The 11326-nt window shown below is 41.8% G+C and overlaps 2 protein-coding genes and 1 non-coding gene across 3 annotated transcripts; all 3 read left to right on the top strand.

Annotated features, from left to right (window-relative positions):
• The first annotated feature begins 351 nt into the window (after positions 1–351).
• Positions 352–6621, top strand: rps13 (ribosomal protein S13). The gene is made up of 6 exons (XM_015963846.3): positions 352–466; positions 968–1016; positions 1095–1173; positions 4264–4433; positions 6068–6168; positions 6548–6621. Exons 1-6 carry the CDS (start codon positions 444–446, stop codon positions 6579–6581), a joined length of 456 nt encoding a protein of 151 aa, XP_015819332.1. The 5' UTR covers positions 352–443; the 3' UTR covers positions 6582–6621.
• On the top strand, positions 6300–6428 carry LOC129153704 (small nucleolar RNA SNORA19). The gene has a single exon (XR_008559679.1). It is a non-coding gene; the product is annotated as a small nucleolar RNA SNORA19 (small nucleolar RNA).
• Positions 6622–7083: 462 nt separating the features above from the next.
• Positions 7084–10558, top strand: ppp1r15b (protein phosphatase 1, regulatory subunit 15B). The gene is made up of 3 exons (XM_015963845.3): positions 7084–7456; positions 7699–9005; positions 9630–10558. The coding sequence occupies exons 1-3, from the start codon at positions 7297–7299 to the stop codon at positions 9858–9860; spliced, it is 1698 nt and encodes a 565-aa protein (XP_015819331.1). The 5' UTR covers positions 7084–7296; the 3' UTR covers positions 9861–10558.
• Positions 10559–11326: the final 768 nt, after the last annotated feature.

The raw sequence follows: 11326 nt of genomic DNA, 5'->3' as shown, positions 1-11326 counted from the left end.
ACACAACACAGGAGGGAGAGTACTTACAATCGCTGCTTGCAGTTGGGGTTTCTCATTACCCCAGCACCTGAAGTGCCATACCAAAGCTGTCCCGCTGAAAGAGCAGGCAGCTGCCTTTTATGAGATGACTCACTTCACCCTGCAATCACTCTAAAGTGAGCCACCTGACTGGGATGGGAGCAGACGAAATCTGTCTGTCCCATCACACTTGATTAGATAGGCAGTATATATGCCAAGCTGTTTTATAAACTACGATAAGCTGCGTCTGCACAACTTTTTCAGAAAGTTGCAAAGACAAGAAAATATTCAGAGTAATGATCATTCATCAGTCCAATCTTTTTTTAACAGGAAGTAAGCCTCTTTGCGTAATAACGTCATTTCCGACGCAAGCGTAAAATCTTTTTTTCTGTCGCGTGTGCGGCCTCTCTTCCTCCACCGCCATCATGGGTCGCATGCACGCTCCCGGGTGAGTCCTCATTTTATTCCTTAAACCTCACTTTAACTGGTGTCAGACCGGTTGTGGTTCTCCATCACTGTTTGTAAAGACGCTTTGGTAAATTCCAGATAGAAATGTTCTTGTTTTTTCGTGCTCCGATGTGGAAAAAAGACATATGGTCGCATCATCAAATGGACATCCGTGTATCGCTAGCTAGTTAGCATAGCTGTGTGATTTACCGCAACTCGTTACTCTGTAAATTAATGTTGCAGATCAGAAATGCACAGTAAAATAACTAAACACGATACCACTGTTTTAATGTAAGCACATTAGTCTTAGTTTTGCTTTTAAATGATACATGTCGTCAATACCGGGATAAAGTTAGCATTCTTTAGCCCATTTAGTCCCACGAGTTGGGGACGTGCCAATGCGTCAGTGTAAACTTATTATCCTGTAAATACAATTGTTATGGCTGTTGTTTTAAAGACTAAGCTGTGCACACTAATGCCGCTAGTTCTTGTCCTTCCACAGAAAGGGCTTGTCCCAGTCAGCTCTGCCTTACAGGCGCAGTGTCCCCACCGTGAGTACACCATACCCAACGTTAGTTACCCACGATAAGTTGGGTGTTCTCGTTGATAACATAAACTCTTCTTCATAGTGGCTGAAACTCACATCTGATGATGTCAAAGAGCAGATTTTCAAGCTAGCCAAAAAGGGTCTGACTCCCTCTCAGATTGGTAAGTGTTGGCCTGTGAGACTGATGACCATGTGATACTTTATTCTGGTTATTACCCGTTTAGGTTTCTAGTACACACACCATTTAGACACTGGAAAATATTTTGGGTGTAATGCATTAAAAGGGGACACTAGTTGTGACCTGTTGACATTCATGTCAAAGGGGTTTGATGAATGAGCAAAATTAGCTGCTTTCAAACATGCTCTTTTATATTTATCATTATAGATTGTGTGTGTCGCACAATTTTTTATATTATTGGTTAATTTGGCAGAAATCACCCTAAGATCCATAAATGAATCTTGCATTACGATTAAGACCCCAGTGTTGATACACATACACATATCAATCTTAAGTTTCTTGTGGCACTGTTAAGACATTAAGTGTTTAGACATGTGAGATCGGACAGTCCAACCAGTAAGCTCAAAAGCAAAATTTATTTAGAGCTGTGATTAATATTGCACCAACAGTCTTATCAACGTCCGTAAGGGACTGTTTTGTTGTTTATTGTGCTGTATGGATCCCCATTAGCTTCTACAGCAGTGGTTACTAATCTTCCTGGGGTCCATTTTCAAAATACATTTAACAATACAAATGATTAAAACATTACAAATTATTACAATAGGATTTTAAAAGCTGTAGTGGCCAACTAATACCATTGACAAGATCCCCCTTAACTTGCAGAGCTATCTGAAAGTACCTTTCTTCTTCTATCACAACTGCAAGAGCAAGACAATAACAGAAAATGCTTTTAATGCAGTAGCCTTTTTATGTTCTTCTTAAAAGAGCTCTGATTTTGGATTTCCCAAACACAACCTGGTAGTGTTTTCCACTCAACACTCACTCTATATAGAATGATTTTCTTCATAAGATTACTTCTAGGTCTTGGCACTATAACCATGTTATTGCTTACCAAGCGTGTTACGTGCTCATGGCAATATCCACTGAGTAATATTTAGTCTTTCATATGATGATGAATACTATTAATCATAACTTTTTGCATAAACATCAGAAGACTATATTTTACTTTTGCCTCCACAGTTAACCAAGACAACGTAAAATGCATCTCGTGCACATTAGTTTGAAGAGGACAGTTCAAAACTACTCTGGCTGCTCTGTTCTGAGCTATTTGCAGTTTTCTTAGATGTTTTTGGGCCGTGCTGGACCAAACTACTGTACAGTACTGTAAATAGGGATGCACCGATGGATCGGCATTTGATCCCAATCGGCCTATAGCGCCTCGATCGGTTTGTCAAGTAAGGGTAAAAAAGTATCTGATTCGAAGGCTACTTGAGTACTCACCATCATCTGGTCTTATATTTTTAAAATGATGACATCAGACAAAAAATAAGTTATGGGCAAATACTGGTATTTTAAAGACTAAAGGGGAAAAATGTAAACAAATAAACAACACAATTACAAAATAACACATTTTAGGGAAAATTTAGACACTGAGGACAATATTTTCCTGAAATACAGGGTTTATTGTCTGAAAATGTAACACGTTTAAAAAAATACCGCAATAATACCGAAAACCGTGGTAATTTTGGTCACAATAACGTGAGGTTAAATTTTCACACCGTGACAACCGTAGACCCAACAGTTTGAATTTGGTGACCTGCTCCACCTTGGTATTATTAATTAGCAGATTTAGTCAAGTAGTCTTTGACATCTCGCAGCAGCAATACGTTATCAAACACTTAGTTTTGAAGATGTTTAATACCAATTAATTCTTCACCCAATCCACAGTTAGGAACTGTTGATAGATAACATCAGTATAAAATGTTTTTGGTGTCAGTTTAAAATTGGACCAACATATTCCTCATACATTTTAACTGGAGGAGTGTTTTTGTTTTCAGTTGGAAAAAATCTTTTTGCTTTACTCAGGAGAGTTTGGACTGTGGTTGGTGTGTAAAGCCTTGTTTATACTCCTGCCTCAGCACGTTTGCACCCATACGCATTGACAGACGTTTTCCTTTTATACATCTGTTGGTGTCAGTGTTTTGAAGCAATTCTCCACCAGGACAGCAGAGGGTGTAGCGCTTTATGTATTTCACAGACTTGTAAACACTGACAAGTGGGTTCTCTGCCTCTTCATCCAATCACCACTTCTAAACTCTTGTTTCCTGTCCTTATCACAGAATGCATGAATATATATTATTTTTGCAGATGTTACAGGATCAAAAACTGGTTTTAATGGAAGTCAATTGAACGTTTTTGTCCTAAGGCCACAAGAGGGTGGTGTTTTTTTACTTTTCATATTGTTTGTCATTTTTCAAAATTCCAAACTGAATTTCAAAATTTGTCAAAGGTTTTGTGACCAAATTTTGCACCACATGCACAAACAATGCTAAAATGGTGTCCAAACAGGAACAACTGCCCAAAAACGTCCCAAATGACGCCTGAGGGATTAGAAGCAGCTGTGTGACCCCAGATGTTGGTTTTTTTAGGTCATTGTCACCCCAATAGTAGAAATGTCAAGTTAACAACACACCGATGGAGTGTAAGAATATGTTTTGTACTATATTGACATAAAAGTGGAACTTGCGTCCTTCCAGAGTTTCTTGCTCCTGGTTGATCAGGACTGGGAAATGTTACCAAAGTGTGAGAACTGCAGTAGTTAAACTTGTTCTCAAACATGTACAAACACTTTAATAGAACTTTATAGTAGAAGCATCTTGAAATAGTGGCCTTTAGGCATGGTGTAATTAATATTTTGCTCTTGATATTTAGTGCAAAATATAATTAAACTTCATACTAAAGTAAACCTGACCTAATTACAAAGCTGTAAATGCTGTTTTTAGTTGACTTCAGCAACAGGCTTTGTTGAGAAGGCTGTTTGTCTGCTGGATAATACTCTTAAGGTTTTGTAATTAAGACTCCGTATGATCCTTAAATAGCTTGCAGGTGATTTTCTGGATATGTTTTTATATTTCTCAATCATCAAAACAAGGTTATTATTGAAACACTGTTTGCGTTAGACAATAAAATGACTTGTTCCTGAAAGGGTGTGCAGGTTTTCTGGTGCATGATCCAAAGGCAAGTTTTACCTTATTGCAATTCAAAGTACAGTTTTACCTTTTCCCTCCTTTAGGTGTGATTCTGAGGGACTCCCATGGTGTGGCCCAGGTACGCTTTGTTACTGGCAACAAGATCCTGAGAATCCTCAAGTCCAAGGGTCTTGCTCCTGACCTGCCTGAGGATCTCTACCACCTCATCAAGAAGGCTGTGGCAGTCAGGAAGCACCTGGAGAGAAACAGAAAGGTGTGCAGAGGTTTACTTCGAACTCTAAAGCAGGATTTTAAGATTATATGGTGGATTTTTATTTCATGCTAAAGCAGCAGCATGCAGTTTGTTTACACTCTTGTGTGAAGTTTTTTTATATAGCACCTGAAGATAAAAAAAATCATAAGGCACTTTACTAGAACAAAAAAAACAATTAAAATGTTCATAAATTATTTTATAAAATCATAAACATAAGAAAAGAAACTAATTTTTAAAAATGAAAGGAAAGAGAAAATGAATAAAAAGAGGTACCGTATTTTCCGGACTATAAGTCGCACTTTTATTCATAGTCTGGCTGGTCCTGCAACTTGTATACCAAATCATGTAGGCTATACCGCGCTGCTGCAGGCCGGCTCCGGACCAGGAATGAGCTCCCCTGCCCCGCTGGGAATAAAAAACACACAGGCATCACCTGCTGGAGCCTGTTGCGCACTGGATCCGGCCCAGGTTTCAGTTCCTCTGCCCCACCAGCTCCTGTGGCGAGCTGCTGCAGACCGGCTGCGACCCAGGAATGAGCGCTGCTGCGCCCCAGTTGTTTATTCTGTTATTGTTACCAGTACTTGCGATGTGAAACGCTTTGTCTCAGATTTTGTAAGAAAAATAATAAAATTTCCCCCAAAATGCGACTTAGTCCAGTGCACCATATCTGTTTTTTTCTTCTTCTTTATTATACATTTTATGGCTGGTGCGACTTATACTCCGGAGCGTCTTAGTCCGGAAAAAAACGGTAATCAGTGTATCCTAAGAAAGGTAGAATTTGTAGAGCAGAATAGCGGGAGGGTGGTGATGAACGTCACACCAAAGCCAGCCTGAACAGGCGAGTTTTCAGCTGCTTTTTAAAGGAGACCACTACTGACCTCAGCTCATGGGGAAGAGAGGTCCAGGGTCTGAATGAGAACTGGGTTTATAAAAACAAAAGTTGTTCATAATTGTGTGGCGCTTTAGTGAACAGTCATGAAATGTTTACTCAAGCTTTAATCATAAATATTAATTTTTGTTTTATTTAAATGTAAAGACATCACATTGCCTTGTAGTAGCTTATTTGTGAGTTCAGGGTATCCGCGGGTCCTTAAAAAGTCTTAAATTAGCTTTTCCTAATTTAAGGCCTTAAAAGTCCTTAAAAATGACAAATAATCCTTAAATCCAGTTTCCAGAGGTCTTAAATTACCAAACACCCAATTAACAAGATTCTTTTATTTCTATAAAAATTTCGTGAATTTCAAGTTGGTGTTCAGCATTTTTTGTGTATGATGTTGGTGTAAGCGGAACCGTACGCAGTCAGCTGGTTGTGAAAGGGGGGCTATTTTTAGATGAGCACATTAGCTGGTTAAGCTAGTGGGAGCTTGCGCCATGGGGAAGGGCAAGTTTAATGGTAACTAGATGGCTAATCCCATGTTCGCAACGTGGTTAGCACCGGTTCCAGGCAATAGCTGGAAATTATCGCTTAAATTTAATTTTTAAAATAGCTTAAATTTGGTCAAAGTGGCCTTAAAAAAGGTCTTAAAAAGTCTTAAGTCTGGCTCCCTGAATTCTGCAGATACCCTGGAGTTTATGATGCGCTGATATGCATATGTGGACAAACTAACTCACTTCTTATATTACTATACTCGCAGGACAAGGATGCCAAGTTCCGACTGATTCTCATTGAGAGCAGGATCCACAGGCTGGCCCGTTACTACAAGACCAAGCGGGTACTGGCCCCCAACTGGAAATAGTGAGTTTTACTGCTGCCCAGTTTCTCCTCTTTAGCTGGTTATCTAAAATGTGAATACGCTGGAAGAATGTAATTCAGTGTCACAAGTTTCTTCCATGGCATACATTTCCAAGAAGTAATGATGAAATCGTACGCACAGTTCATTGTCCTGCTCTTTATTTTTTGAGAGTAGTGATATTTCTGTTGTGCAAGAAAAAGCTGGAGGTAAATTAGCAGAGTGGCTACTTGGTGCCGTCTCTGCCAGTCCCCTTCACACACACATCATTATGAGTGACAAACATTTGAACAGCTACATGTTAATACATTGTTTATACATAATAAGGTGTTCAGTTGAGTCTAATGAAATGACTTAACTTTAATTTTTTGTTTTTGTTTACAGTGAGTCCTCTACTGCCTCTGCTCTGGTGGCATAAACTACACTTTTGGATTAATAAAGTTGTTGACATTTAGAAATGTGTAGTTGTCTTTATTAAACAGCTGGGGTTCTTAAAAGTGCTTATTCCTTTAAAATGCTGGAAGTTGATATTTTCACAATGTAGCTTGAAATGTCAAATGAATAAATCTGTTCAAAGACAACAAAACATGGGTCTGGGAGGCAAATGAGCAGGGTGTGTCTGAATGACAGGAACATAATTGCGTTTGGTAAAGTGTTAAAGTTGGGTTTGAGTTATTAACATAGTGGAGTTGATATGAAACCGAAGCTTGTGGTGGAAATTTGTGGGGAATTTGTTTTCATTCAAATATAGCCTTTACGTCAGGAAATTACCGGCACTTTCTACGCGTCATACGTGATTGGGAGGGGCCTGTTTCGTCTTGTCAGTGATTGACAGCTGCTGAGTCCAACCCCAGCCAGGCGTGACGTCAAATGGCTTACTTAAGAGCGATGGCGCAACCCAGAGACATCCAGTGCTTATTTCTACAAAGACGATAGCGCGTAAACATGGAGAAACTGTACGAAAGAATCTGACGGAGACCAAGATGGCGCAGAACAGCCAGAAGATGAAGCGACAGCAGCTAAACGCAAATTTGTCGCCGACACATACGCGGAGTCTCTTGGTTTTCGACGAGGAATACCAGAATACGTGAGGATTTTGTCGTGACCGTTCAGTCCGAGAAGAAAAGCGGAAAATGGCTCCGACTGTTTCCGAGGGGGGCTCCGAGCGATCGGCCATGGAGAGGTTTGGTAGCGGGGGGATGGCGCTTCTTCCCTGGACCAAACAGATGCTGACCGTGCTGTGGGAACACCTCCGGCTCCTGGTTCAGGTCATCTACTACACTTTCTTGTCAGGTGAGTCCCAGAAGGAAACAAACGGCTGTTCTCTCTGCTGGATCAGCTCTTAAGTTTCCATTACCACCCTGAAACTTGAGCTAATGTTGAAGAATGTCATGTTATAAATGATAAAAAACTATGCTATCAGAAAAATGTAAAGGCGTCAGTTTTAAATGCTTTTTCCTAAAGAGCTTAAATGTATGAAGACATTTTCTAAAACTGAATTCAGATCCATCCTCAAACTGCTTTTCTTTGTCCAGTTTTTCAGATGTTCAGGTTTGAGCTTCATGTGAGGATCACTGATGAATCAGGAGAACACATCCAGCATATGGGCACAGGAGAACCAGAGTCCTTCCTCTTCTCTTCACTGTTCGACGGAGAAAACGGAGTCATGGTTGGCGGTTCCAATCCCCTCTCCACCTTCTGTGCAGATGTTGGTGACCCCTTCACCGGGAAGTCCACCGCTGAGGCCCTACTGTCCAGTCTGCGTGGAGACGATCTGTGCTGTGGACTCGTGGAGGACTTTGTGTCCAGATCAGCTGGCAAAGAGGACAGCATCCTGCTGGGACACCAGTCCACCTGGAAGATGGGATTTCCTGGAGACTGGAACATCTTTGTGTCGAGCAGCGACGGCTCCAGTTCCACCGACGCCTGTCATAAACGCAGCGAGAAAATTTCCAAGCCAGATTTATCCAAAGAGAAGGTTTTCAAACAGGATACTTCAGAGGAGGAGAGAAGTTCTCACTGGAGCAGCGAGGAAGACCAGAACCTAGTGGAATTTGAGAGTGAAGAAAGTAAGGCACTTTGGGAGTCACTGTCCAAATCCAGTGATCCGTACAACCCTTTCTTTTTCTCTGCCTGCATTTCAACCAAGTCAGACATGGGGCAAAGCAAGAGTGAAGGCGGAGAGGGCACCGATTCTGACCTGACGGTGACCAAGGCTGGTGAAGTGCTGTTGGGGCCTCCAAAGCTGAATATGTGGGTCTGTCATTCTGACAGTGAGAGCAGCTGGAGCAGCTGGGCCAGTTCAGATGGTTCAAGCCCCGACATCGACAAGGAGGAGAACGAGCGGCTCTGGGACTTCTTCAGCAGCCCTGAAGACCCCTACAACCCACTGTGTTTCACCGCCACCTCAGCCACTGTGTCTCAACGACCAGCTCCTCTTCCTGCTCCTCCCCCTAAATCCGACACGGACTCTGAAGACAAGGAAAGCAGCTTTGCTACATCCGACGATGACGAGGAAGAACTGCTGTGGAATTCCCTCAGCCAAAAGGATGACCCCTACCACCCGTTAAACTTCCAGGCCTGTCTCCAGAGCTCCTTGACTACTGCCCAGCATGAGAATACTACTGTCTTTAATACACTCCACACAGAAAATCTATCCACAGAGACAAAGAAGAAGCCAAAAGCATTCAGAAAATCCAGATCTGCTGAATCTCGGCCTGCTCTGACGGAAAGAAATTTGAAGCAGCACAGCCATCCGGATAAAACTCTAGTTCCCTGGAAAAGACCCGAGCAGAGCCCACCTGTGGAGAAGAGAATCAAGGCCAGCTCCACACAGAAAAAGGTTCTTACCTACTAAAACTATCTTCCACATGAGTTAGAAGAAGCAATCAGCGGGAGCATCATTGAGCCTTAGCTTAGTTTATCAAAGCAGCTGTAGTGGTGAAGGAAAGTCAGCACACTGATGATCTATAGGTTCAGAAAAACGGCCTTGGTCGCACTTCCTGGTTTAGTCTGTCAGGACAGAGAGTAGAGCGTAGGTCAAGCAATTCAGTCTAAGTTTAGCCTTAAAGGGGAGGGGCCTTGCTCTGCTGATGCTGACAGGCTCCTGTGACAGAAAGCCAGAGATAAGACGGTTCCTGTCTGACACACACACGAGTTGAGCTGTGTGTTTGTTTTTGGTTAGTAACATGCTGGTCGCCATGACTAAGGCAATCACATGACACCGAGGAGTCAGCAGAGACTGCTAACCACATGGAGTCAGCTGTACTGCAGTCATTCTGAAGGTTACATCAGACACAGGCTGAGGTGTGATCAGGTTACATCAGCAGAGGAGCTCAGCTATGTTTTAATGAAAGTTTTAGGAGGATTTTCAGGTTCCACTAAGAGCTAAACTGCTGCCATGTTTGTTTGTTTTTTGGAGAACTTCTAGAATCTAAAGGTGTTTTTCTTTTCCTCTGTGTTCCAGGTGCAGTTTTCTCCTCTGGTCCAAGTTCATGTCATGCGGACCTGGCCGTTTGCTCGCCAGGCATCCCGTAAAGGACACTGGGAAGAACTGGCCCGAGACCGGGACCGCTTCAGGAGGCGGGTTTTGGACACGGAGCGGGCCATCGGTAACTGTTTCACCCAGTCCCACAGAGAGAAGATGCGGGCATTTGTGGACGGTGCCTTGAAGCAAATGAAGGGTCCTGATCTCTGAGTGTCTCATTTCCTGTGTGGATGAGAACTTGTGATTGGTTGCAATGCAACAGCGGTGTTTGGTTTAGGCCAGATAGGAGTTTGATCTGAGGCCATTTTTAATGTTTGGTGTCCCGTTGAACAACTTTGTACCTCAGAGGTTTTCTACGTTGTGTAGCTGTTGCACTGACTGACACGTTCTCCTGATAGCCTCAGCATTAACGTGTGGAATGTTTTGTATGCCTTATACTCTGACCTAGTAATGTAACTTATTCATGCCCTATGGAGCTTGTTTATTTTTACTGATCATTTCAGGTTTTTATAAATGTGTGTGAGGAAACCACAGTTCTGAGTAGAAGTTTAAAATAGACGACCGAGTCCTAAAGACAGCAGAGCTTCACATTACAAAGTGTTTTAATCACATATTTAAGCATGGTGCAGACATATAGAGTTTGGTGCAATCCTGGGTGTACTGTTGACATGTTTTATGCCTTGATTTGTACTTTTTATTTTTATTTTGTCCTGTATTTTTTATTTTCTATCACTGCAGACATTTGCGAGCTCTTAGTAACAAGTGAGGACAAACGAGCAACTCCGATCCGGGCTGATTAGACTCATTCTGATTAAAATGACTCGCTCAGCTTATCGTGATGTGTACTCAGAAGTCTGTTCATAGCAAGCTAATTGTTCTTTGTGGAATCAATAAAATGTGTTAGTTAATTTTTTGGTTTACAGTTTTTTTTCCCATCCTGACCAAAATGTTTGTTTGCTCAAGGGTTAGGAATTCATCCTGTAACCAGTGGGTTGCTGGTTCCAACCCAGGCTCCAACCGTGTTAATCGTATCCTTGGTCCAGACACTTCATGCTCCTTGCCTGCTGGTGGTCGTAGTAGAGACTGGCGGTGAACGGCCGGGTGACTCGTTTAACGTGCTTTTCATGAGCGGTTCGTTTATCATAAACCAGTTAGACAAAATGAGTTTTCTAGGCAGCGTTAGCTGACTGCCATCTTGGATTATAGCTGTAGATGTTCATCCAATGATCACTTCCTAGTAGTTTCATTAAAATACACCTATTGGTTTGTGAGCACTAAGCAAGTGTACACACACACACACACACATAGATGCTGATAAGCACAAGTGGTACTCTTGTTATTTGGTGGTGGGTAACTGAAAAACATTTATTTCGGATGTTAAACATTTCTGTATACAAGACAGTAAGTGTGATATAAAAAAATGTATATAGTGCCTCAAGATGAGAATCACGAGGCGCTTCACATAAACAAAAAACAATCAAAAATAAGTTCAAAATGAGAAAAACAATGTTAGGAAAGGGAGGGAGAAAATTAATAGAAATGAGGGAAATCAGTGGATTAGGAGGAATAAGTAGAAAGAGCCAGATAAGGAGAGGGTGATGAAGGTCACACCAAAGCCTGAACAAGTGAGTCTTCAGCTGCTTTTTAAAGGAGACCACTGAGTCCACTGATCTCAG

This window comes from Nothobranchius furzeri, chromosome 4, assembly GCF_043380555.1.
Source record: "Nothobranchius furzeri strain GRZ-AD chromosome 4, NfurGRZ-RIMD1, whole genome shotgun sequence".
Taxonomy (NCBI): domain Eukaryota; kingdom Metazoa; phylum Chordata; class Actinopteri; order Cyprinodontiformes; family Nothobranchiidae; genus Nothobranchius; species Nothobranchius furzeri.
The sequence above is the reverse complement of the archived record's forward strand: the minus strand, read 5'-3'. Positions and strand labels throughout refer to the sequence as shown.

What these genes read in the sequence shown, in the direction of transcription:
- rps13 (XM_015963846.3), top strand. Translation starts at nt 444, where the DNA reads ATGGGTCGCATGCACGCTCCCGG. An exon ending in ACAGGCGCAGTGTCCCCACC is followed by an intron (nt 1,017 to 1,094) that starts GTGAGTACACCA and finishes TCTTCTTCATAG; the next exon opens with TGGCTGAAACTCACATCTGA. An exon ending in CTGGCCCCCAACTGGAAATA is followed by an intron (nt 6,169 to 6,547) that starts GTGAGTTTTACT and finishes TTTTGTTTACAG; the next exon opens with TGAGTCCTCTACTGCCTCTG.
- ppp1r15b (XM_015963845.3), top strand. Translation starts at nt 7,297, where the DNA reads ATGGCTCCGACTGTTTCCGAGGGGGGCTCCGAGCGATCGGCCATGGAG. An exon ending in CTACTACACTTTCTTGTCAG is followed by an intron (nt 7,457 to 7,698) that starts GTGAGTCCCAGA and finishes TTCTTTGTCCAG; the next exon opens with TTTTTCAGATGTTCAGGTTT. An exon ending in CCAGCTCCACACAGAAAAAG is followed by an intron (nt 9,006 to 9,629) that starts GTTCTTACCTAC and finishes TCTGTGTTCCAG; the next exon opens with GTGCAGTTTTCTCCTCTGGT.